The 27000-nt window shown below is 41.9% G+C and overlaps 2 protein-coding genes across 4 annotated transcripts; both read right to left on the bottom strand.

The window, feature by feature from the left end:
- Positions 1-804: 804 nt before the first annotated feature.
- Positions 805-10971, bottom strand: LOC138766074 (cytochrome P450 2C8-like). The gene is made up of 9 exons (XM_069943407.1): positions 10744-10971; positions 9376-9538; positions 8372-8521; positions 6954-7113; positions 5908-6085; positions 4379-4520; positions 3163-3350; positions 2828-2969; positions 805-1103 (listed from the first exon to the last, which is right to left on the bottom strand). Exons 1-9 carry the CDS (start codon positions 10921-10923, stop codon positions 919-921), a joined length of 1488 nt encoding a protein of 495 aa, XP_069799508.1. The 5' UTR covers positions 10924-10971; the 3' UTR covers positions 805-918.
- Positions 10972-13278: 2307 nt separating this feature from the next.
- Positions 13279-22004, bottom strand: LOC138766079 (cytochrome P450 2G1-like). Of its 3 annotated transcripts, XR_011358675.1 has the most exons (10): positions 21786-22004; positions 21504-21666; positions 20549-20698; positions 19717-19877; positions 19140-19316; positions 17433-17574; positions 15944-16131; positions 14134-14275; positions 13894-14053; positions 13279-13652 (listed from the first exon to the last, which is right to left on the bottom strand). XR_011358675.1 is itself a non-coding variant. In XM_069943418.1 (8 exons), the coding sequence occupies exons 1-8, from the start codon at positions 21963-21965 to the stop codon at positions 14195-14197; spliced, it is 1242 nt and encodes a 413-aa protein (XP_069799519.1). In that variant the 5' UTR covers positions 21966-22004; the 3' UTR covers positions 14133-14194. The 3 variants fall into 3 exon arrangements, 1 of the variants encoding a protein (XP_069799519.1); XR_011358674.1 differs by lacking the exon at positions 13894-14053; XM_069943418.1 differs by lacking the exons at positions 13279-13652; positions 13894-14053 and having other exon boundaries at positions 14133-14275.
- Between the last annotated feature and the right edge of the window lie 4996 nt (positions 22005-27000).

Below are 27000 nucleotides of genomic sequence, written 5' to 3'. Positions count from 1 at the left end.
TTAATTGCCAAAAAAAAGGATTTCATTTAAAAAAAATATATAACATTAGAGAATCTGCGTAAACCTGCATATGGTTGTGTTCGGACTGACCTATAGAATAATAGTGTCATGTCGCTTTTACCATATAGTGCATTACGTAGACACAGGAACCCCCCAAACGTTACCATATTGCATTCTTTTTTGCGATTTCACCAATTTATATCTTCATAAATAATATATTTGGAATTCCATCATACATGTTATGGTAAAATGAATGACGCCATTACACAGTACAACTATTCCTGTAAAAAACAAGCACTTACATGGCCTGTAGATAAAAAACTGAAAGTGCTGGAGCTCTTAGAAGGGGAGGAGGGAAAAACGGAAACACTAAGATCAAAATTTGCGCGGTCCACTGGGTCATTTTGGGCCTGGTCCTCAAAGGGTTAATACGGGAGATGATTGGTGCCCATCCAATTAAGGGCGTATTGGCCATTTAAATCACGAGTGCCCAGCGCGTGCGCCCTAGGAGAAGGGGACAAACACATTGGCCGTAAAGGAATCAGGCAGGATCAAGGCCAGGTGAGGCGCCTAAGGGGGGTGAAGAGATGACGACGCTGGGCCCCTGCTTGTGGGTTCCAGCGTCCGCCCGCAAGGAACTGCAAAATGAGTGTGCACGGCTGCGGCAGTGGCCTCGTCCATGGTTCGCCGCAGCTCTAACAAATAGAAAATAATACGTTTAAAAATACATAGTATACAAAACAATAGACATAGATATTAAACTATAGAATTCACTATGTACTTTAACACAGTAAGAGACAAAGAAAAAAGAAAATTTTTTACATTTATTTTTTTACTTGATATCTTTCCAAAAATTAAAGCAGCCTTTGCTTTGGCAGAGCTTTACGGTTCTGTTTATGCAAGAAATATGTCTTCAGTTTAGAAACGAGGGACAACCTTCATCTGGTATGAATGAGGTCTTGAACCATTGGTGTTGGGCACTGGTCTTATGTTCAGATTCTTTCGGTCTACAGTGGGCTCCAAGGTAAATTTTTGTAGTATAGTAGTTAGAAACAGGAAAAGCTCCATGCGAGCCAGACCTTCTCCTATACACAAGCGTTTGCCTGAGGAAACAGAATAAGCTTTAAAAAAATAAAGTTGACCAAAAGTTGGTTACTGTTATTTCAAACAGATTCCCCTCAATTGCTAGCCACAAAAATATTTGTGGAGTTAAGCACTGACAGCTGTCAGCTGCTCAATACAGTTCACACACAACTACATGGACTGACAGATAGCAGTCTATCTTTTATGACCTATGAATTAGAAAATCTTTTTTTTCTACTGCCAACTGTTCAAAATTAAAGGGGTGCTCCGGGCATCTTATTCTTAGCAGAATTAGGTAAGAATAGGATGTCTACTGTTGCTTAGGCAGCCCCAGACCTTTATCAGAAAATTTTAATGGCCGGAGTACCCCTTTATGTGATAGCTATAACCTGTATTCATTCAGTTATTAATCTTTTAACAAACCGGCCCACTGCTGTCATTACTATTGCACAGTAAATACAGAACAGTTTTTTTCACTGATTTTGCATCACATTTCCCCAATATGTATTCCACACTAGCTGGTAATGTAGCGGAGCTGGCGTGCGCATGGTGTAGCTATGTTCTGCTTAATGGCCATCTGTTTAGCGGGGGGTGGGGGTGGCTAGTGGTGGTGTAGTGTAGGTTTAGATCTCTGCTTGCTGACTGTGAATGAAAATATTCTGGTTCATCTATAAAACTTACAATATACAGAGCTGTGACACACAGACAGGTACAAATGCCTGCATCCACTGACAGCCAGCAAAGGTAGAACTATAACGTTTCATATTACAGAAACCTAGGCTCAGGGACACATGTAAGTCTATGTAGGAAACAAAGGTGCATGGAGATGATACAGGTAATGTCTCCTGGGGGTCGGGTAACCTGGTCAATAGACAGTTAACCAAGCCCCCAGAGAGGAGATCACATGTCCTGTGACTACAGTGGGAGGGGGGGGGGGGGTAGAGGAAGATGTGCGTGGTCAGAGTGGACCCAGAGAAGAGGATTTTAGACATCCAGGGGGAGATTTATGAATTTGAATTTATAAATATACACCTGGTGTAAACTGCCCACAGCAGCCAATCACAGCTCAGCTTTCAGCTCTGGTAAAAAAATAAGTGGAGCTGTGATTGGTTGCTGTGGGCAGTTTACACCAGTATATATCTTACACCCTTCCATAAATCTCCCCCCTCCCCAGTGGATAAGAATGAGAAAAAAAACAGGGAAAGGTTACAAGATAGGTTATACATGTATTTTATAGATAGGGTAGTATTGGGAAGTGGGATTGTTTAGAATATTGTTTTTGTTACCTGGATAACCCCTTTAAGCTTATTTTTTATTCGGAAAAAAAAAAAAACTAGATTGAAACATTAAAAACTTTAAACCTTAAAACCTTTTAATATGTCACAGGGACATGTGAAACCTATTAATCAGATGGGGTCTCAGGAGATCAGAGTAAAGTGTGGAGAGACACTTGTGGTAGAACTCCTTACATACACACTTTCAATCATCTCCTTCCAGGCGCCCCATAGACTTATAATGGAGCCACCTTGGCAGAGATCGATGCGAGCCAGGGAGTGAAATGCGCTAACATTTGCTTTTCTCTGCTTGTTCCTTGATCGATGAGGGTCTTAGCAATGAGAACCCGGTCAAAATATTTAAAATGTCCCTTTGACGTCCAAAGCTTTTTTCTAAGACAGTGCCGATTTAAGTTCAGCTTCAGCCATAGTTTATGGATAATTTTTAATAGTTAGTAATGATCTCTTACCCACAGAGAACGGCATAAAGGCGTCACTTTTCTTAAAGCAACCATTCTCATTAAGGAAGTGTCCAGGATCAAACTCATCTGGGTTCTTGAATTGCTTCGGGTCTTTTAGGACTGAGGTCAGGACTGGAAATACTAAGCTTCCCTGAAAGTAAATGTATAAAATATTTACAGTACATCTACAAAAACAAAAGGGTTGATCAGAAGGTAGCAGCAAGAGTTAGTCGAAAACATTGAAAAGATCAATACACCTTCTTTTGCATGGGGTATTCCTGAAAGCAGTAAAGCATACATACGTAATATGCCAACTTTGAGTTTGAGAAGACAGCATACTATACCTTTGGGATATGATATCCTCTGAAGGTTGTGTCCTTACTGACAGCATGGGGCAGTCCAGTAGGGGCAATATCAGCAAACCTCTGCACCTCATGGATTACAGCTTCTGTATAGGGCATTTTAGTCCTGTCCTCAATTGATGGACAGCGATCTCTGCCTATTACATTGTCAATCTCTTTATGAATCTTCTCTAAAAGTAAAATAAAATAAATAAAATATCTATTTTTCAATTCATTGTTGTATTATAATTGTGTTGACAGTGTAATGATTAAAGATTTTTTGATGATGATACGGCTAGGTCTCAAGCACATATTAAAGGGTCACTGTTAGAGATGAGCGAACCAGGTTCGGGTTCGAGTCCATCCAAACCCGAACGATCGGCATTTGATTAGCAGGGGCTGCTGAACTTGGATAAAGCTCTAAGGTTGTCTGGAAAACATGGATACAGCCAATGACTATATCCATGTTTTTCATATAGCCTTAAGGCTTTATCCAACTTCAGCAGTTACCGCTAATCAAATGCCGAAAGGTCGGGTTCGGATGGACTCGAGCATGCTCCAGGTTCGCTCATCTCTAGTCACTGTCGTTATAACTTTCAAAATCTAAATCAACAGTAGATGTGATATAAAGCAAGTTTGCAATATACATTCATTACTTTTTTTGTTGTTGTAATCATGCTAAAAAACAAAGCTATACTTACCAGAAATCCAGGTCCAGTCTCCTGAAGGCAGATTGTTTGAAAAAAAACAGACTAAACACAAGAATTCCGGCCAGTACAGAGAGTCACGGCTCAATGTGTCCATCAGTCACATGACTGCCTTCTCTCTGTGAGCGCTCAGATGGCCTGGGACACACAGGACTTCCTGTTTTCTGACTGTTTCCTGGTTTTTTTTGAGAAAAAAAGAGTCAGAAAACAGGAAGTGCTGTGTTCTCCATGATAACTAAGAAAAAAAATAATTAATTTTAGGTTTAGATTTATGGAAAGTTATAACAACAGGTACACTTTAAGAGACAGAGATGTAACTTGAGAATCCTGGGCCCCAATGCAAAATCAGCATCTTTTTGTATCTGTATCTTTTTGTATTTGTCAGGACTTAGGGCCTGCTCAGAAACCAGGGTCCAGTTGTGTCAGCTACCATTGCAGCTCATATAGTTATGAACCCAGGAGGGTAGAATAATCTCCTGATTTAAAAAACAAGAACTAAACCTGTTGATTACCTTGTATTTCTGGGTATTTCAAAAGTATAAGAAATCCATAGGTCAATGTTAAACTTGTAGTCTCTGTTCCAGCAAAGAATAAGTCTAATATTGTCGCCTTTAGGTTTTCCTCGTGAAATTCTGTGTCTGGATTCTTTTTTTCCTGAGGAATTTGGAATTATTATTTTAGGTATCAAAAAATGTAAACATATAGGTTTTTAAACTTAAAGGGGTTTTCAGAGATTAAAAAAAAATACAGATGGCCCATGCTTTAAATATGCTACCAATATAAGACTAGATATGGACGAAGCTCAGCACTCCTGTCAATCAGCTGTTTGAGGGGGGTACATGGGCTAGGGTAAGCTCTCTTATTGAGGTCTCTTATTTCTTTACATGGTTCTGTTCTCCTGCACACTATACACTTAGTAGCAGCAGTTAAGTGGAGTGAACCCATTCTTTCTGTAATGGGTCATAGGTTGTGAACTCCATATACCACCCAACTGATTTGGCATTGTTCCACTTTCATTGGCATTGTATAAATAACGTTCTGATTTCCATCATTTACCACTCTCCTTTGGGGATCTGCTCTTAATTGCAAGAGGCTACAAGGTTGCTGCAGGTGGCAATGCTCCTTGTGTTGGTTTTGTCTTGCCAGTGGGCTAAGAAACAGCAGCAGAACAGGACAGGCAGAAACTTGTTTGGGTACTGGCCAAGATCTTGTGCTGGCAGCTCACATGCAGTCAGAAACAGGCAAGAAGGTCACTGCCCGAATCATAGATTTGTAGTCAACTGGGATGGAACAAGGCTGCTGACTAGAGATGAGCAAACCGGGTTCGGGTTTGAGTCGATCCGAACCCGAACGATCGGCATTTGATTAGCGGGGGCTGCTGAACTTGGATAAAGCTCTAAGGTTGTCTGGAAAACATGGATACAGCCAATGACTATATCCATGTTTTCCACATAGCCTTAGGGCTTTATCCAACTTCAGTAGCCACCGCTAATCAAATGCCGAAAGTCCGGGTTCGGATCGACTCGAGCATGCTCGAGGTTCGCTCATCTCTACTGCTGACCAATTTTAGGAGCATGCACTGGCAATTTAAGAAGCCAAGGCACCCACTCTACAGACAGCACAGGAAACTGTAGAGGGAGCAGGAGCACTGAGGGAAGAAAATACCTGGGCCATGCTAATGACTGGTAAGGGTTGCCACACACTGGCTAAAACAAGCCACTATACATCCTTGAATGGAACAAGGCTGCAATAAAGTGCATCACCAGCACAATCTCTGTTGGGTAAAGGAGTACAAAGCATTGTAAACAAAGAAGAAGTCACTGCATCCGTTTTTTTTACCATGGAAACAGGTGACCAATGGTATACCATGGTTGCCATCTTATATTGATGGCCTATCTATGCATACAGTAGGTCAGTAGAGCAAATAAAAAGTTCAACCAATAAAATAACTGCTTATCTTGAGGATAGCTTAATTGTAATTGTTTTGCATCCCAAATGGAGTACAAAAGGTTTTCAAATCCAATATCATCTACAAACCCACCTCTTTCATCTTCATAAGAAAACAATCTATAAAGTCACGAGGGCAGTTCTCGTCCAGGGTGGCTTGGTGGCTGTTCACCATCTCCTTAATAAATTGTTGAAGATTGACCGAAATTTTGAACATCTTTTGGTGAGGCCCGGGAATGTAGGACATTATGGTTGGGAACATGTTAAAAAGCGAATTAAAGAGAAGAAAAACATTAAAAAATACTTTGTTTTAAAGGGGTTTCCAGTGAAAAGATGTTGAAGGCATGAACATCTTTGATATGAGTCAGACAATAGCAAATAGTCAGTTCCTCCTATTAGGACATTACCTATACAAGCAGAAGAGTATTAGAGTATCTTTACAAAGAGCAAAAGTAGCGGAATTCTGTGGAAGATCTCTTTGCCACCAATCCCGCCTGCCTCAGCAAAAGTGGTAAGATTCAGCCGCGGAATCCTGTCTGCTCCAGTTTCACACAGTGTCTCTATGGGAGGACCTCCCATTCCGTTGCTCCCTGCTCAAAGAATTGAAGAGCGTCGGGTACGGAGGTGCGCAAGCTCTCCCATAGGGACACTATGTGACACTGAAGCAGACAGGATTCCGCGGCGGAATCTCACCGCTTTTGCTCTGTGTGAACATACCCTTATTGTCTAAACATCCAGTAATATTGATCAGGCAGTTTATGCCTAGTCATCTCAGATTTAGTTACCAGAAGTAGTAAAAGCTTTCATTATTTGTTATATATTTGTTATTTATTGTATGGAAATTACCTGCCACTAGAGATGAGCGAACCTCGAGCATGCTTGAGTTCATCCGAACCCGAGCATTCGGCATTTGATTAGCGGTGGCTGCTGAAGTTGGATAAAGCCCTAAGGCTATGTGGAAAACATGGATTTAGTAATTGGCTGTATCCATGTTTTCCAGACAACCTTAGAGCTTTATCCAACTTCAGCAGCCCCAGCTCATCAAATACCGAATATTCGGGTTCGGATGAACTTTAGCATGCTCGAGGTTCGCTCATCTCTACCTGCCGCCTATTTTATTGAGGACATTTTATATTTACCTGCCCTGAACGACTGTCAAACAGCTTGAAAAAATCGTAAATATATGACAAGAGAGTCTGGAAGTTTTGGTCTTCATAGTCAAATCTTTCACCAAACACAACTGAGCAAATGACATTGGAAACAGCGCATCGTAATATATATCTTGGCTTGATTGGGGAATCTGTTAACAAATATAGAGATGAGACATTTCTTAACTATATAAAATAGACATGGGAATATATGGTAAAGATTACCCAGACCGCAAATTTATGACTAAGGCCAAGTTCACATTGCGTACAACAAAGGCCGTTGTTACTGAAGATCATCCTGATCTTCATTTCTGGTGAATTCGGATGCGGGCGCACCCGTGTGATCCCGCATCCCAATTCATTGCTGCACAGTTGTGTGAACTGGAAAAGAAAGAAAAAACAGGGCACAGGCGCCTCGTGTGATACCTAAGTGGAGAAGGGTGGAGTCGGGTGAACAGAGGCTCACCTGAACGTCACTTGAGCTTTGTGCATATCACCCCTTCCAATATGTGGGGTACAGGTCCAAGTCAAGGATGGGATCCAGCTGGCTACAGAACCCAGTGTCCTGAGGACTGCTAAGCTGACTGTACCAAAAAACGGGATACTCCCAAAAGTAATGGGGCCCACGAAAACAGTAAGTAGAAACTAGGAAAAAAGTAAATGGTACTCTAGGTCAGCGCTGTCCCCAATGGAGAGAGTTAGCAATGGTGAATTAACAAATAAAAGAATTTAATAATAAGGTATAAAAAGTGCTTTTTAATACATTATTATTAAATTCTTTTATTCGTTAATTCACCATTGCTAACTCTCTCCATTAGGGACAGCGCTGACCTAGAGTACCATTTACTTTTTTCCTGGTTTCCACTTAGTTGTGTGAACTTTTCGTGAGGCCGAATGGAATCCCGGCCAAAGCATATACTGTGTGTGTATACTGTGTGTATACAAGATAAGCAAATTGACAATATTAACAAGGTGAAGCATTTTGTTACCTCGGCAGTTGGCTTATCAGCCTGCTGCCTTTGAACTCCATGCCGATTCTTGCTGCTCTGCTCCGGGTACCTGGAAAAGCTGGTTTCCGCCCTGGGACACTTCTACCAGTTTTGTAAGACTGGAACCAGCTTGTCCATGCACCTAAAGTGGAAAAGCTGACTGCCGAGCTAATAAAGCGCTTCACTTCATTATTACTATAAGTTCACTCATCTCTAATCATAGGGGATCAGCCAGTAGGTAAAGGGGCAGCCTGACAATCTCCAAGTTAAATAAGTTAGGGAAAAGTATGATTTTCACACCCTTTATTCTCTTAATGTTGTTATTGGTTAGTTGGACAGATGATTATTGGTCAACAGGTATCTAATACAGTATGTATGTCTGGCATTTGAATAAAACAAATATTCCTTGCACTCAAGTCACCTTTCTCTTTCATCAACTTCTCAGTGAGACACTGAGCTTCTTCTTGGATTCTTTCTTCAATGCTCCTCTTTCCCATTCCAAAATTTCTCAAAGTTGTCAGAGAAAATCGACGAAGGATTTTCCACCTTTCTCCGCTGCTTGCAATGACACCTGTAAATTAAAAGGTCCAAAAATAGAATTATATAAAACGTTAAAGCACAATTCAGTTGGTTCATAACTTAATATCTTCTAAATCAAGTCCTATAGATAGTCCAGAAAATGTTTTTATCTGCAACAAGTCAATAGTTCGCAGCCACAGGGGGAGGCCACCTAACTAGAGACATAACCTGCAGACTGGCTGGGTCTAGTAATGCCACCGTCAGTCACGGTCAAGTAGTCTAAGGGCCGGTTCACACTATGGAAAACAGGCCCACAGACATGTCAATTCTTTGGACAAAGAGGGGCAAAGAGCAGAGGCACGTGAGGCATCGTATTGAAACAGATAGCAGGCAGGATTCTGAGCAGAGTCCGCAGTTCCAGTCAGAATTTCCGCCTGATGTCCATAGTGTGATCGGGCCCTGATGGAGTTTTGAAGGTGTACCTGTGTTTCAAGGGCTGGTTAAGGCTGCTGCTTGGCAGTAATCTAGAGGAAAAAGTGCCAAGCTGCCCCAAAAACCACCATACGTTTTGGACCATTGCTCACAATACTGATTCTTCTTCCAATCTATGGGTAATATCTTCTATATTAGGGCAATTTGCCCAACATCCTGTGCTAGAATGTTATTAGTTCCTTGTGTTCCCAGTAAAGATCTGTTGTCCTGATGCTGATATTTCATATATCCTGACCCTTGTCTGTTTCTTGTTTTCTTATTCTGTCTAACCTGTCTAATACTGACCCTCCTGACCCTCTGCCATCTTTCAAATACAGTATTACAGACGTTATTAGAAATGTACAACCTATTTACAGCATATAAACATAAAGCTATTAAGGATTGGAATTTTAGTTTCTTCATATATCGGCTTACCATAGTCCTTAAAAAAAAAATCTCCGGCTCCTGTGTCTCCCCTGTCACTAAACACATCGCTGTGGTCCACCAAGGCTTCTCTTACAGCATCATATCCAACCAGTACTATGGTCCGATGGTTTGCTAAGTAGACGGTGTAGACAGGCCCATACGTCTCACTCAGCTAGAAAAAGAAGTCACAAAAATAACGTATGTGACAATACCTTTTTTTATACAAATGTATTACAGGTTTGTAAAGAAGCTGTATATTGAAAATTGAGAATCTTGTCAAGTAAGACCAAGAATGCTTCAGGCTTTCTTCAGGCTGATAGTCGTTTCATGTAATAGCAAATGCTGAAAGTCAATGATCAGTGGTCTTTTAACATACTAAACAGCATGATCATGTCAGCGATTATATGCTGACTCCAGTGGGCAGCCCGAGCACTCCGGAAGCCCCCGCTGCTGTTCAACGCCCCTCCCCGCTCACTGTCTGTGTGAGAATCAAAGGGGAAGGTGACTGCTGAATTGACAGGTCGACACTTGTTTCCCCTGGCAAATTGTGCCATATAATTAGAGCTTTAGTGTATGTTCACACCACAATAGGGCAGTATGATCCCAGTCAATGTTGGGACACCAGCAGAAAGGTATTCCAAGGTCTTTTATTTTGCTGGACTAAAGAGCAAACTAGAGATGAGCAAACCTAAATCTAAACTAAGCAAATCGCTTTGTTTGATAGGCAAGCTGCCACCTATCTTTAAACTCTGTTCCACTCCCTGCCGCTCCACCCCGGGGTAAGTGTCCCTGGACTGGATCCAGCTTTTCTCAACACCCAGGAAGAAGAGGCAGGGGGCGGAATAGAGTTGAAAGGTAGGTGGTTGATAAGCCTCTTGCCGATCAAAGTGATTCAGTTTATTTAGATGGCCGATGGGCTCATCTCTAATAGTCACTAACAGAGTTTGTCTCTTAAAGTAATGGAGGCCACCATTGGAACGCCCTAGTGTATGTTGGAGTACCGGTTTGCTGTTATCCAGATTATATACCTCAAATGTAATGTCCAGCCTAACCATGATGTAACCAAACCCTCAGGAAAGGTTTCCTTGATTTCATAACATAAAATAACACAAACTTTTAATCGGTGGCAGTGGGGTTTTTCATTATCCTAGAATCTCTATAATGAGTGGGAAGTAGTTCTTGGCAAAGCACTCACCGTAGAAGACAGACTAACTGCAGAGTCCATCCTATGCAATCAGATGGGAAGAGAAGCTAAGAGTTTCTCACTACTCATTCTAGAAAGATTTAAACAAATTAAACAACTGATCTGTTGTAGGAATTGCTATATAACCAGTGTCCTAATGATTCTAAGATAATAAATACTGTAAGTGTACATACCTCAACTAAAGACTGTGGTAGTTCTTTGGTGCTGATCTGGAGGATGTTTCCTAGTCCTGGTAGAGGTGTAGGTCCTGGGGGTAGATTCTTCAGCTTTACCCTTCCCCACCATTTAATAAGATAAATTAGAAGGGTGACCCCGGTGGCCAGGAGAAGCGTTGCTGCAATATTGAGAACCATTCTGCTCTCCAGTGTTCGCAGTACTGTATGCACTCTGAACAAGTACGGGAAAGTATTTCAACATTGAGAGAACAGGCAGGGCATATTCAGAGTGCAAAGTTAGTTATATTGCATAATAACCTGTAACACAATAATAATAAAAGCACTTAGAGGGGAATAGAACAGCGATTATTTATTATAATGGCCTTGTAAAGAAGGGGAAAAGTGGGGTTCAACTTAAAGAGTTATATGCCGAAGCTAATGGAAGTAGGTGGGTAGCATATGGTAACCAAATCTTATGAACTGAGATTCGTTCTGAACAAGTTTGTATAGATGAAGGTCACACAATTTAATCCACATGAAAAACAAAAAAGGGATATGCTCACCTGCCCGTGCTCCCCCGATGTCCTCTTCACATCTCTGGTGTTTCCAGCCACTTTCAGCCCACTCAGCCAATAACTGACTGAGACAGGACAGTGCTGTTTCAACAGTGACAGCCCGCTCAGCCAATCACTGGTTGTAGATCTGTCCCATCTCAGTCAGTGATAAGTTGAGCAGGCTTTTTGCAGCTGTGGGGGACACCGGAGACCGGAGAAGGAGGACACCGGGGGAGTGCAGAAAGGTAAGTATTAATGAGGGAAATTTGTGAACCACACTAAAAAAGCTAAATGCCTGAAATCGTTTAGCTGTTTTAGTGAGTGTTTTTTTAAAGTTCAGACAAACCCAAACTTTATTTTAAAGTTTGGTAAACCTGCTGAATTTAACTTTTGGAAAGTTTGCTTATCTAGTCAGATACAATAAATGCATCTAAAACCCCACAATATGTACTGTAAATCTCACCCCATCACACCTTCTTTTACTAAAGCAATGCCTCTTGTGGCAAGAGGGCAAAGGCAGTATAATATTCTGGGCAATGTTCTAAGGGGAAACTTTAGTAGCAGTAAAATATATATATACACAACAAGGAATGGTTTAAGCCAAGTACTGCACGTTTGCCTCAGATAAGGCTGCAGACTAAAGGCAGGGATAGGGGTAGATTACATACAGGAGGCAGCGCTGTGTTCATACAGCAAAGAAGAGGTTATATTAAGCATATAATATTTTGCTGAGATGAGAGGGAAGCCTTGATTTACCTTGCATTGACAATCAGGATCCTCTGCAGAATTCTGGCTGGTCCACTTTCTCCCCTGTGTTTGGTCTTACTGTATCTATTATTCTAAATCTAAATTAATTTCCATAGACCATGAACAGCAGATTGCTGGCTAGGAGGTACCTAGTGGCCAAGACTTTACAGCTTTTTTTCTCTTGCAAACCAGGTAATGTATCATATAGAAAGAATAGGAATCACATAGGCTATTAAATGAAGAGAAGTTGTTTGGCACATCAGTGATCATTTAAATATCCGGTATCCTTGCTTGCTGTCTGAGCAATAAGGATTCTGTACTGCAAAAGGATTCTATAGTTGATTTTATTCTGTTTTAGACCTCATCTGCAGGCTGACCCCCTGGTCGTCTATTGTATTAAAATTACTTTGCCTGCCATAACCTCTGTCTGTATCTAATGTCTGCTTCCTTGGTACTATAATGTGATTTATCAGCTGTTGTTAATTGAGACTACTGTAATATTATCCATCTGGGGCTTCCCTTCAGATTCTTATATACTGATTGATTAAAGGGTGAAAACCAGGGAACACCTAGGACTGTCTCTGATCCTCACTAAGTCAAATTAGTTGCAACCCAGGGGCTCTATATCAACCAGTTTGGTCTTGTGTCTAGAGATGAGCAAATTTACAGTCATAATGAAGCAAAGCGCTTAGTCATATCTGCAATCTGCTCATCAGCCTGCTGGCCTTTAAATCCCTGCCGCTCCATGCCACACCTTCCCTGATGCTGGGAAAAGCAGGATCCAGTCCTGGGAAAATTCTCTTAGTTTTTTTTCCAGCTTTTTCCAGTACCCAGGGAGGAGGTGGTTGTGGTGGGGGTAGCTACGGGGGGGGGGGGGGGGGGGGCTGCTGGGCAGTCGCTATATCATCCAGGCAGCTCAAAGTGGATATAACATGGAGCGACGGCAGCAGATCATTGCTATAGATTATTTCTATCCGGAACGTTAGTCTTTCAACATGTTAAAAGACATTAAAGGACAACGATCAGCTGACATCGTGCATGTCGGCTGATCGTTGCCTTTTACTACACAAATCACTTATCGTCCGCAGTGGTCGATGATCGCCCAAATGCGTATAGTAGAGTCTTCAGACTGGAGCCATATCTAGAGATTGGTTGGGGCCTGAACATTCACACCCTGAGTGATCAAAATTTTTGTTTGTTTGACATGACAAAGGTTTTTTTTTTCTTTTTATAAATGATAGACACTGTAAAATAATAGAAAATGCTCAAAGTTTTAATTTGTTCTGCACATTAATGCAATACTAAAAGTAAAATAAAATAAAAATGGAAACAAATCTTTTTCTGTTTATTATTAGTTAGTTAGCAAATAACCTTTAAAAATGAGAGCAAACTTCTTATTCTGTAAGTTCAGGAACTTACAAGAACAAAGTTTGTCCTCAGTTTAGGAACGAGGGACAACAATCATCTGGTATGGACAGGGTCTTGAACCATTGGTGTTGGGTTTTGGTCTTATGCTCAAACTCTTTCTGTCCACTGTTGGTTCCAAGGTAAACTTTTGCAGTATAGAAGTTAGAAACAGGAAGAGCTCCATGCGGGCCAGGCCTTCTCCCAAACACACACGTTTGCCTTAGAAGACAAAATGAGCACACACAATAAGTCAAGGTAAACTTAAAAGGATTAAATGGGCCAATATACACAAAAAAGTTGAGAGAAACTAAAGTTGATTGTCTGCCATTTTCAATTTCCCCTAAGAAAGGGTTTATAAGCCATAAAGAAGAGCTATTTTATTGGGGGCCATGCAATGCTTCATTTCCCCTATGGGGGCACTGCACAGGAACCGATTTCTAACCAATATGGCCACTTATACCTTCAGATGTAATGTTAGGTCAGAAAATATTCTCTCCCTTCTTAACATTCACTTTATTTGTATGACTGAAGTCAGGATGGGGTTCTCGGAGCAAGCTCAGATACTGAGACCACTCCAAATGCAGCGGGTGTCAGCTGGATATTACAGGCTCTTTCATGATCTATAAATGAGAATTTTATCTATAGCCAATTGTTCAACACTGTTAGATATTGTACAAATGTTGCAATAAGAGTCTCTCACCTGCAGAGAATGCCATAAAGGCATCACATTTCTTAAAGTGGCCCTTCTCATTAAGAAAGTGTCAAGGATCAAACTTATCTGGGTTCGTGAAGTGTTTGGGGTCTTTCAGGACAGACGTCAGGACTGGAAACACCAAGGTGCCCTAAATAAACAAAATATGTATATCTCATATGTATAAGTTTTTATGGGAAAAGGGCTGCTGCAGTTTTGAGTCAAAACATGAACCGGTTAGGAATCAGAATTGTACATTCTTCCTTCTGACTCAAAAACTGCAGTGTGTGACATAGGCTTTACAGTCATAAAACAAACACAATGGGAGGGATTTGTGAAGACCGGTGTATACCGGGCTTAAATTAGGCCTCGCCCCCTTTTTACCGAGCTGATTCACTAAGAAGCACATGCCTCTTAGTGAATACTGCCGGCCCGGGTCCCGAACCTACACCACCAAATCTACACCTGCTTCCAGCATAAATCATAATAAATGAGGTGCAGGAGAAGGTATGGCCTCCACCAGGTCTTGCGCGGGTCCCCCAATAGGTATAAGGATTTGTGGAATGTTCAAAAGAGTAAGCTGTTGTTATAAAAAAAAAAATAAAAAAAATACTTTTTACACGTCAGAGAGACATGTCAAAGGTTTTCATCAGTCCAAGTGTTAAAAGGCTTCTATCTTTTCACCTACAGACCCACATGGGCCCTTATTTTTTTGCAACACTAATTGTACTTTACAATGTCAGACTTAATTGTTGCATAAAATATGCCGGAAAACATGTAGATGTGTGGTGAAAATGAAAGTAAAACCCAATTTTATTTATTTTTTATTTATTTATGTATTTATTTATTTATTTATTTATTTGGGGGGGGGGGTTGTGTTTACCCTTGGCCCTAGGGTAAAAGTGACATGTTATATATGTTCCTGTCATGTCAGTAAGATTAAAATTATATGTTATTTTATTTGACAGCTTTTTAAAAAATTGCAATTTTAAAATTGCTCTATTCCTATCTTTATAAAGCTGCTATCCTTAGGTCTATGGGGCTGTGTGAGGTGTCATTTTTTGTGCCATGATCTGTATTTTCCAACGGTACCTTGTTTGCGTATATGCAACTTTTTGATCCTGGATTTGATGCGACCAAGAATGAGCAATTTTGCACTTTGGCAGGTTTTTGCACTTATGCCGTTTAACGAGTGAGATCAGGAATGTGATAATTTACTATTTCGGCACACGACAATACCAAATATGTTTATATTTTTATTTATTAAATGGGAAAAGGGGGGTGGTTTGGACTTTTAAGGGGGGGGGATTTTTAATTAATACATTAATTAGAAGCCCCCTGGGGGACTTCTATATATACAGCATTGATCTCCCATTGAGATCAATGCTGTGTATATAATAGAGCACTGATCCACTAATGATCTATTATTATGGTCTGCAGCAGATCAGATACATAGATTACCGAGCCGGGATCAGCGTCGAAAAAAAAGGCCCGGCGGGGTAAGGAGAGGGGATCCCCCCTCCTTCAATCGCATTGCGCAGGGGGATACCCCCACTAGACCACCATGGAGGGGCACCGCAAGGCATTTAAATGCAGCTGTCATCTCTGCAGCTGCATTTAAATGCTCTTATTAGCGGGCGCGGCAGAAAGCAGCTGGGATCACGGCGGCTCAGAGGGGGTCGCGGCGCGGTTAAGTAGCAGCAGAGGTCATGTGATCCAGGTCAGGTCCAAGAGTGACATGTCAAAAATATTGCTCTTCAACCATAGAAATGTGAAGAACTAAGAGAGTCAAGAGACTAAAAAAAACAACATTCTTTACCTTAGGAATGTGATATCCTCTGAAGGTTGTGTCTTTGCTGACCGCATGGGGCAACCCTGCAGGGACGATATCAGCAATTCTCTGGATCTCATGGATTACAGCGTCTGTATAGGGCATTTTGCTCTTGTCTTCTATTGATGGGCAGCGATCTCGGCCTATTACATTGTCAATCTCTTTGTGGATCTTCTCTGGTTAAAAAAAAAAAAAAAAAAAAATGAATAAAGGACATATTTTTCAGTCTAATATCATATTAAAATTGTATGCATGGTGTAGTTACAACCAAACTAAAGTGTAACTGTCGTTATAACTTTCAAAATGTAAATTAAGAGGGGATGTGATATAAAGCAAATTTACAATTTACATAAATGATATTTATTATTTTATCATACTTTAAAACAAAGCTATACTTACTTGTATCTAGTTCTATTCTACTAAAAGCAGTTTTTTATTCTTGTGCTGGTTAAAAAAAGAGAGAGACTAAACACAGGAAGTCCTGGCCAGTATAGAGTGTCACATCTCAATCAAATGACTGCATTTTCTGAGCGTGCAGATGACCTGGATTTCCTTTCTTTAGTCTTTTTTTTTTCAACCAGTACAAGAATAAAAGCTGCCTTCAGGAGACTGGATCTGGATACAAGTAAGTACAGCTTTAGTTAAACCAGGATAACTTAATAATAATAATAATAATAATAATAATAATAATAATAAATGTAAATTGTAAACTTTCTTTATATCACACCCCCAGTTGGTTTAAAATTTGAAAGCTATAACTAGATTTACAGTAATAAGGAAGCAAATTGTTATCTCGGCAATCTGCTTATCTGCCTGCTGTCTTTTAACTCAGTGCCAGTTGGTGCCACTCCGCTCCGGGTGTCGGGAAAGGCTGGATTCAGTCCTGCACAGGAGTCCTAGATGGATATTACCAAGTAAAGGGGGTTAACATGCGTTGCGGCCGCTGATGATAATACACGTTTTGTCTTCAGACTTCCTCTGGGATCCTTTTTTTTGTATTTGGCATGGCCTTAGGTTTATGTGTTCTTTTGGGGAAGGGGAGATATAAGCTGTAGCCAGACTGTTCTGGCACCAGCTTAACTCTCTGAGAACAAAGGGGTTAGGCAGTGAAATTTGATCATGGCCTACTCCTATCTCGACCAACATCATCATTTAGCCAACTATAGTATAAAGTTTATGAGGTCCTTCAGGGCCCCCTTAGACATAATGGCCAGGTATATCAGCTACCCCTTTCACCTGCATAGCCATCACCTTATGAGGGGAAGCATGTCCTACTCTCCTGAACGGGGGGGGGGGGGCAAGAGAACATGGGACTGAGCTAGTATAGATTTCTGAGTCTTCTTCACTGCAGCCTTAGATTTGTTGAATTTACTAAGAGGTGTGTACCTCTCAGTAAATCCGGCAGTCTTGATACCACCCACGCGCCCCCCCCCCCCTCAATATGTTAGTTACAAATAAAAGTAATACAAATCGTGACCTTGTATTTCTGGATATTTCAAGAGTATAAGAAATCCATATCTCAATGTCACACTTGTAGTCTCTGTTCCAGCAAAGAATAAGTCTATTATTGTTGCCTCTAGGTTTGCCTCATGAAATTCTGTGTCTGGATTCCTTTTTTCCTGGAGATTTAAAATTATTATTTTAGCTATCTAAAATTGTCAATTACCCACGCACACTTTAGACATAAACAGGTTCGCCTAGACAAGAATATTGATGGTCTATCTTTAGCATAGGCCATCAATATAAGATTGTAAGGAGGGAAATTTTGGCACTCCCCACAGATCAGCTGTGTGACCATGTGGGCTATGTGAGTGCAGAGATCTATTTTTTCTGTAAGGCTAGGTTCACACTGTGTTTTCAACATCTGTTTAACGGATCCGTTTTTTTTAATGGTCAAAAAAGTAGTGTCAACAGTACTTTATTGTGCGTAAAAAAAAAATGCATCCTTTTTTTTTATAATGGAAGTCAATCTAAAAACGGATCAAAAACGGATGCACACAAATGCATCCGTTTTTTGCAAAAAACGGATCCGTTAAACGGATGCTGAAAACGCAGTGTGAACCCAGCCTAAGCGGTCTTAAGCGGTCTTAAACCAATCACTGACTGAGACAAGGCAGCTAGTGAGCTGTGGCTAGCAATGGCTAGTAATTGGCTGAGCAGGCTTTTACTGCCAAGACGCATCCATCTCAGAAGTGGCGGCAGAATTTTTTTAGCAAAGGACCTGAAGACTCTGGAGGAGGCCAATGGAGCAGGGAAGGGCATCTTTACTATCTGCTATATAACTGCAGATATTAATAATGTCCGTTATTGCAAAACAACAACCGTTATTTTCCCTTATTTTTTCCTAAGGGGAACAAAGTGTACTTATCACTTTGGGACTATGTCAGGATGCGCTGAAAGATTCCGCTCACGTCATAAGAGGACTGCCCAACTGCAGGATTTTTTTTCCAGTGTATCCTGTCCTGCTGCAGTCTCAAAGTGATAGGTACACTTTAAGACCCTTTAACACTGGACAATTATTGACAGGCAGGAACTCTCACTACTAATCAGCCCATGTAAAAGGGCCGGCGATCAGCCAACGAATGAGAAGTCATGTCATTCATCGGTTAATCACATCTTTTGTGCGTACATTAAAATTCTATCACAGGCACATGGGCAGATGCGATAGGCTCATCCTTTCTAATAGAGCAAGACTGCAACAGACTGTACTAAGAAGTCTATAGCATGCAGGAGTATGGGGAAGGACAAATAAAGAACAGCTTACTCCACTTTAAACCCTTGCCGCATTAGAACATACCAGTATGTCATAATAGGCACTTATGAACACATGGCAGACTCATACATCATGGCAATCAGTTGAGCTTAGAAGCCAGAATCCACGTAATCGGCAGCAGGAGCCAGCTGTTGAACACAACCCTGCTTCATTATGACTGCCAAGACAAGATATTACACCGGTCTCTTAAGTTAACTTCACAAACGTCACAGTCTGTACCAGTCTGACTATGGAATCTATGGGTTGTGCACATAGGCAACCTCATGAGATTGTGAGGGTCCAATAATTTTTATGGCAGGCAAAATGGTGGCCTCAGGGCTGCTAACTACAGAAGCCTTTGGGACCCAGCCACAGGCTAATAGGTAGCACAATCAAGCCTATTAGCCAGTCAAGGATTATCTACAAACCCACCTCTTCCATCTTTATGAGGAAGCAATCTATGAAGTCACGAGGGAAGTTCTCATCCAGGGTAGCCCTGTGGGTGCTTATCATCTCCTTAATAAATAATTTCAAGTTGTCAATAGTTTTGAAGACCCTCTGGTGAGGTCCAGGAATGTAGGACATTATGGTTGGAAATATGCTTAGAAGCTAAAGAGGGGGGAAAAAGAGAAAAACATGATATTAATATTCTTTTGCTTGTTGAGTTCTAATGCGTAACTGTTACCTCTACACCCCCTATAGCTAAGTCGCTACCTGCATACTAGCTGTACACAGAATGGTAGGAAATTTTTAATCAAGAATACATTTAATAGTGCCTTATTTTACTAGCCTTTAATTTAACCTTCTACTAATTTCTGTTGCGATCTTCTCTAATGAGAGTCCAGTGACTAGACAAGCAGCAATATGTCTAATGCTCCTATAATGATACAACCAATAGAATCAGTAGGATATCACAGTTGACAGAGGTAGTGAAACACTTCAGTATTTGTCGATTAATGATTAATTACATGGCACACATACACACGAAAAGGCATTTTGTAATATTTACCTGCCCTGTCCGGCTGTCGACCATCTCGAAAAGATCATAAATATATGACAAGAGAGTCAAAAATCTTTGGTCTTCATAGTCGTATCTTTTTCCAACCACAACAGAGCAAATGACATTTGAAACAGCTCGCCGTAATATGTGTGTAGGGTTAATTGGAGAATCTGTTAACGAATGCACATAGGTGGTCAGTCGTTCCCTGTATATCCCTGTATTTAGCACCATCCATCTTCCCCTCGACTCGAACCAGTTTCCCAGTCCCTGTTGCTAAGAAATATCCCCTTGTTCTTGGGGTAATGAGATTTGTTTGTTTTGCACCAAACATAGCGTTTTCTGAGTCTGAAGAGTTAAATTTTGGTCTAATCTGACCAGGGCACCTTCCTCTATACGTTTGGGTAGTCTCCTATATGCCTCTTGGCAAACTGAAAACAAGCCTTCTTATTTTTTGTTGTAAGCTAAGGCTTTTTTTCTGGTCACTCTTACAAAATCCCAGCACAGAGAAGTATATGGCTCATTGTGGCCATATGGACAGATACTCCAGTCTCGGCAGCTCATAGAGGGTTACCTTGACTTGAAAGGACATCTCTTTGCCTAAGAGGTGTAAGAGCTATTTTGCATATCCTTTCTTCCCATTACACAAAGTGATAAACTGTCGAATCGGCCTGATTTCGCAGATTATTGCTCAGTGTAATAGGGGCCTAAAACCTGCGTAGGAGATTAGCTTGATTCCCATCTGTATGTCCTTTGCTTTTCATATTATGTCCCCTGAGGAACCCACTTGCTGGTAGAGGAAATCCATAGGGACGAACTAATCTTTTTTTTCAGCTTAGCTCACCTTTGTCTTTCAGAAATTTCTCAGTGAGAAATCGGGCTTCTTCTTGGATTCTTTCTTCAATGCTCCTCTTTCCCATTCCAAAATTTCTCAAAGTTGTCAGAGAAAATCGACGAATTATTTTCCACCTTTCTCCGCTACTCGAAATGACTCCTGTAATTTTAAGCACATCCAACTCAAGTATGTCTATAAATTGAAGATATGTAGAGGTGCAGATGAAACAATGTTAGGCTGGGTTCACACTGCATTTTTGCAGTCAGTTTTTGTGTATGCATGTGTTTTGATCACTTTTTTAATCCTTTTTTAATAAAAAAATGGATCAAAATTAGGGATGGTCCAAACCGAGTTTGGTTCGGGTTCGTACGAACCCGAACCCTCGGTAATGATTCCCGCTGTCTGCCTGCTCCGTGGAGCGGACGGATCCAGCGGGAGGACCGCCTGGTCCTCCCGCTGTATTCGCCCGCTCCACGGAGCGGGCAGACAGCGGGAATCTACCTCCGAGCGTTCAGGTTCATACGAACCCGAACCTCAGCAGGTTCGGACCATCCCTAATCAAAATGTATGTACACAAATACATCAGGTTTTTTTATCCGTTTGTCATTCGTTTTTTTTTTTTTGCATAAAATGGATAAGAAAAATGGAATTCAAAAATGTAGTGTGAACCCATCCTTATCACTTGAGGCTACTGTAGTGTATACCCCCACCCTTCTCATGAGACTTCTCATGTGCATTCTATGTAAGGGGATAGCATAATGTGAACAACAGATCAAAACACAAGGACTAACCAGATCCCTTTCTAGAATAGCCATAGAAACTATAAGAGAAATATATTTTGACAGAATTTTATACAAAATAATGGAAATGTATCACCTGTATACAGCTTCATAGAATAATTTACATCAAAGTCATATAAAAGTTTAATTTATTGTTATAATAGCTATTGACTTCATCAGCTTACCAAAATCCTTTAAAAAAAGATCTCCGCCTCCTGTGTCTCCCCTATCACTAAACACGTCACTGTGGTCCACCAACGCTTCTTTCACAGCATCATACCCAATCAGTACTATCACCCGAAAATTTGCCATGTAGAGGGTGTAGACAGGTCCATATGTCTCACTCAGCTAAAGAGGAATAGCAGACACAAAAATAGCGTATGTAACAACCTACAACCCAACACTAACACCCTATAACCCAATCCTATTTTGTATCCTTATATATGAAATACTGTAAATGTACATACCTTAACTAAAGATTTGGGTACTTCTGAAGTGCCAATCTGGAGGATATTCCCCAGTCCTGGTAGAGGTGTAGGTCCTGGGGGTAAGTTCTTCAGTTTGACCCTACTTACCCATTTAATGAGATAAATTAGAATAGTGACTCCAAAAGCTGAGAGAAGTGTCGCTGCAATATTAAGAGCCATCCTGCTCCCCGGTGATTCCAGCTAATTCTGCACTATGACCAGGTTCAGGACAACATTTCAACATTGAGCCATCACTGAGAACAGGCTGGGCGTATTAAGAGTGCAATTTTTTTTTATCAAAAAAGTTTATTAACAGCGTATTCATAGTGACATATAGTATCAAGCATAGCATTTGTAAATATCAGCAAGAGAAATAGAGAACAGGCATATTGGGTAACATAAAAATGTTATTGTACAGCATTTAAAGCGGAACTACTAGCAGGTTCTTCCCAGAGAACCTCCTGATATCCCGCAGTAGCTGTGTCCCTCAGTAGTATACAGCCATTAATTTCACCCCTCTCCTCCCCCGCATTGTTTCTTAAATCGCTAAATGCTCTTATGCAAATTACTTGCATACGAGCATTTGGGGCGTTGCTCAGGGCTGGAGAGCATCGCCGCGCTACGCCCAGCCAGCTCTTCCCGACCCACCCACTATATATATTCATGAATATGCATAGTGGGCTCTATACACGATGATGCCGATCCTTCCAGAGGTCCCTCAGGACCTACGTATAAGATAGACTTATGCTTCGGGTGGATCGGTAGCGGGTCAGGGGATTCACGCATGTGCGGGAAGCAGCCCGTCTCTGACGGGACTGCTTCCCTGCACAGCCGCCGTGTATAGAGCCCACTATGCATATATGAATATGCATAGTGGGCGGGCTGGTCACGGCAATGCTCTCCGGTCCCGAGCAACGCTCTAAATGCTCTTAATTTGCATAAGAGCATTTAGCGATTTTAGAAACTATCGGAGGGGTGAGGAGAGGTGTGAAACTAATGGCCATATCCTACTGAGGGACACAGCTACTGCGGCATATCAGCAGGTTCTCTGAGAAGAAGCTACTGATAGTTCTGCCTAAAATAAAATAAAAAAAAGAAAGAAACGCTCTCCAACCCCTCCCACCCAACTCCCCCACCGCCATGCTCAACAAGCAAAAATAGATGCATTTATTGTGCCAGTGTGCATATGACTGTATCCACTGCTCTAGGAACCAAGATTTCTTTTTGTGGATATAGCCCAAGAAGTACTTCACTAAAAATATGACCTTCATGGGTTGATGTTCCATGTGGACATTTTATGGAGTACCCTGGGGTACGTCAGTGGGTATATTGTGCTGGGTGTACTTATTGGAATGGCTTTGGTATTGGTGCAAAAAATGGTAGCCAGACACACTTGTGAACCTGAAACAGAACATTGCCTTGACTGGGGTCATTTTCTGCACTAGCAGGTAACAAGTTACAGACTTTGTAAAGCATAATTGTCAGAATACTAAATTTTTCTTTGCATATCAAAGAAGGCTTGGTTCTCTTCAAAAGCAAAATTCAGAGCAGGGTCTCTAGGGGTGGGTGTGACTGAATTAATTCCTTTAGGAACCAAAAAGGTATTAGGTCACTAAAGAAGGAATCTTTGTTGGTTCATTCTTCATGGTAGAACCACGATCGAGAGACCAAAGTCAATACTCCTTCTCATCCAATACTATGTCAGCACAATTGACACATTTATTCCATTGCTTGTCAAACATTTGGATGGAACACCATTTAAAGTATAACCTCGTTTCAAGTAGAATTGTAGAATTTCTGCAGCCAATTATCTCCATGAAGCCCATGGGTTATGCTTGCTACCAATAGCTGGCAATTGTCTTGTGTTCCTGATATTGTGTTTTTTTTTTGTTTTTTTTTTGCAGTGGGCCTTTAGGTTCCATTTCCATTCTCAACAAATCCCCTGTACCCTGCTGAACTTATTTTAGGTTCCAATGGGACCACCATTCCAAACACTGCAAAAGGTCAAACAATTCCCTCCAGTAACCCTCCAATCCCCTAATATGGGTCAATACAAAAAGTCATTCTCTTCCTTGTGTAAAACCACAATGATGCCATCATAAAACAAATCTAAAAGGTATAACTTAATAATTCTCTATAAGAACCAGAAAGGTATTAGGTCTCTAAAGAAGGAACTTTTATGGGTTGGTTCTTCATGGTACAGTAATACCTCGGTTTTCGAACACTTTGGAACTCGAACTGCTTGGTATTCGAACGAAAATTTACCCAGAAGTAGTGTTTGGAATTCGAACTTTGCTTGGTTTTCTAACGTTTTTGCGAGCGTGGATGGTGGGTTGTACCTGGCGAGTTAAGCAGTGGTGAGGCTTCACATACAGTACAGTGCTGTATAAGACTGCTAGAGTGCATATACAGTGCAGTAGTAGTACAGGCAGTGCACCACCATCTCCCATACATTACCGTGCTTGGATGGGGGGGACGCTATACAGTAAAGGATGGGTGAGGAGTTGGTGACTACTGTACTATAATTGCTGGTTCTGATGAACATTTCTTATGTTTAATGTCCTGTACAGTATAGTGCTGTTCTGTACTGTACGGTAGTGATTATACTGAGCACTTATCAGTGTAATAAATGAGTATTGTATTGTAGGTAATTATTGGTGGCTGCTGGAACCAATTAATCACATTTACATTATTTCCTATGGGAAGACACTGCTCGGTTTTCAAACTGCTTGGTTCCCAAACTGCCTTCCGGAACCAATTAAGTTCGAGAACCGAGGTACCACTGTAGAAGCAAATCTTGGAAGCATAAACAGCATAGATTCTCTCTATGTTGCTTATGCCCTATGTATGCTCCACTCCCCAGCTGGCAGGGACATCACTCCCTCTATAGATGTCAGTAACTTACCTGACCGCGCTCCAGCGTCGTCTGGCCCGGCTGGAGCGCAGCGCCGCCCTCCTCGGCAGGGCCGGGTGACGTCACGGAGACCCGACGGCGTCCCTAGTAACCAGGGGAGCCGCGGGTCTCGCATCAGTGAGCGCCGCCCGGCCGAGCAGCTGAGTGCTGTTGGACTCAGGCTGAGTGACGGATCTCTCTGCCACTCAGCCTGCAGTGCACCAGCTGCTATGTGTCTGGATTCAGGAGGCCGGACCAATCAGCCTTTGGTCCGGACTCCTGATCCAGTATAAAGTGTTGTCAGTACCAGCCTCTAATCGCTGGCTATTAGTTGTTTCTGATCCCAGCTCCCCAGTTCCTTGTATTCTGCCCTATCCTTCCTCTACTGTCTTGCCTGGATTCTGACCTTTTGCCTGTCCCCTGACTCTCCGTTCGGTTCCGATTTTGTACTGCGTTGCTCGTTTGGTTTCTGACTCGGCTAGTTTACTCCCCGCATTGTGTTTGTCTGTCTGTCTGCGTTTTATGTTTTGCACGTATACAGCATAGGGATTGTCTTCGTGGTTGTCCGCGACCGCCTAGGGTCGACCGAGGCAAGTAGGCAGGTGACAGTGGGTGGGGTAAGATTCAGGGCCCACTGTCGAGTGTCTTGTCTTCACCTGCTATTCCTGACAGAATAGCCAGCCGATACAGTTTCGTGACGTGCACCAGGATTTCTATTATGGATCCGATGAAAGCATTAGTGGAACAAATGCAGAACCTAAACACAGTGGTGCAGAGTCTTGCTGAACGGGTTCAGGAGCAGGAGGCTGCTCCCAGACAAGTTACCATGACCACCCCTTCTCCCCCTGAACCACCTGTACAACTCCCAGAAAAATTTAAGGGGGATAGAAGGAATTTTCGGACCTTCAGAGAGGGGTGCCGATTGTTTTTTCGACTACGTCCCCGCTCCTCAGGGGACGAGTCTCAAAGAGTGGGGATTATCATGTCACTGCTGCAGGGTCCACCACAGGAGTGGGCATTTTCTCTCCCTCCCAATGCCATAGAGTTAACCTCTGTTGATTATTTCTTTTCAGCTTTGGGATTATTGTATGACGACCCTGACAGGACTGCTGTAGCCAAGCGACAATTGACGTCCTTAAAGCAAGGAAAAAGGCCAGTTGAGGACTACTGCACAGAGTTCCGCCAGTGGTGTATCCCATCCGGTTGGAACGACTCTGCTCTGCGCTATCAGTTTCGGGTGGGCCTATCTGAGCAGCTAAAGGACTTGTTGGTAGCTTATCCACCCCCTGAAACGTTAGAAGAGACCATGACGTTAGCCATCAGGGTGGATCGTCGTATGCGGGACAGACGTAGGGAGAAAGGTATCGCTGAACTCTGTAAAACCCCTACCTCTTTTCTGTCTCCTTCTAAACCTCCTCCTTCCCTGTTACCACCACCGGAGGAACCCATGCAGATCGGTGCTACCGATGCGAGAACTAGACGAGCCCATCGCATTCAACATAACCTTTGTCTGTACTGTGGCAAAGCTGGACACCGTGTTCGGGAGTGTACCTCCAAGCCTGGATCATCGCCGGAAAACTCCAGCGCCTGAGTGACTATCGAGGGGGTCACTCAGGCGCACAGGTACCACTCTATAAGAATAAGTTAATGGTCCCCATCTCACTATGTTTGGGTGAGAAATGTATTTCGGGGTTTGCCCATGTTGATTCAGGGGCATCAGCTAATTTTATTAATTCCGGGTTTTGGTCCGGTCTGGGGGTATGCCCGCTTCAGCTTAAGTGCCCGCTGAGTATTACTGGGGCGGACTTTACCCCATTGGCTCAAGGTAGAGTGAAATATATCACTCCTCCTCTGGAAGTGAAAGTGGGGTCGATCCATTCGGAGTGTCTTGATTTTTTGGTTATGGACAATTTGTCTTCTAATGTTATTTTAGGTTTGCCCTGGTTGACCCAGCATAATCCTGTTTTTGATTGGGCAAGCAGAGAACTCGTTCAATGGGGGCCAGAGTGTGCTGCTCACTGTCTTTCTTTAAATTTAACAGGTTGTTCTGCATTAGAAGGGGAGATCCCCGAGTTTCTGTCTGATTTTCTTGATGTTTTTGATGAAAAATTGGTGGACGAGCTACCCCCTCATCGTCCATACGATTGTGCTATTGATTTAGTTCCTGAATCTAAATACCCAAAAGAGCGAATCTTTAATTTGTCTAGACCAGAGAGGGAAGCTATGCGGGATTATGTTAAGGAAAGCTTGCATAAGGGCCACATCCGTCCCTCCTGTTCTCCTCTTGGGGCCGGATTTTTCTTCGTAGGTAAAAAAGATGGT

Source organism: Dendropsophus ebraccatus, chromosome 10, assembly GCF_027789765.1.
Source record: "Dendropsophus ebraccatus isolate aDenEbr1 chromosome 10, aDenEbr1.pat, whole genome shotgun sequence".
NCBI classification, from domain to species: domain Eukaryota; kingdom Metazoa; phylum Chordata; class Amphibia; order Anura; family Hylidae; genus Dendropsophus; species Dendropsophus ebraccatus.
The sequence above is the reverse complement of the archived record's forward strand: the minus strand, read 5'-3'. Positions and strand labels throughout refer to the sequence as shown.

Excerpts from the sequence above, each read along its gene's own strand:
- LOC138766074 (XM_069943407.1), bottom strand. The coding sequence starts at position 10,923 with ATGGTTCTCAATATTGCAGCAACGCTTCTCCTGGCCACCGGGGTCACC. Across the intron at positions 3,351-4,378 it reads GAAATACCCAGAAATACAAG|AGAAGATTCATAAAGAGATT; the intron begins GTAATCAACAGG and ends TTTTACTTTTAG. Across the intron at positions 1,104-2,827 it reads CTTTATGCCGTTCTCTGTGG|GCAAACGCTTGTGTATAGGA; the intron begins GTAAGAGATCAT and ends CTGTTTCCTCAG.
- LOC138766079 (XM_069943418.1), bottom strand. The coding sequence starts at position 21,965 with ATGGCTCTTAATATTGCAGCGACACTTCTCTCAGCTTTTGGAGTCACT. Across the intron at positions 21,667-21,785 it reads TACCCAAATCTTTAGTTAAG|CTGAGTGAGACATATGGACC; the intron begins GTATGTACATTT and ends ATTCCTCTTTAG. Across the intron at positions 14,276-15,943 it reads GAGGATATCACATTCCTAAG|GGCACCTTGGTGTTTCCAGT; the intron begins GTAAAGAATGTT and ends TTGTTTATTTAG.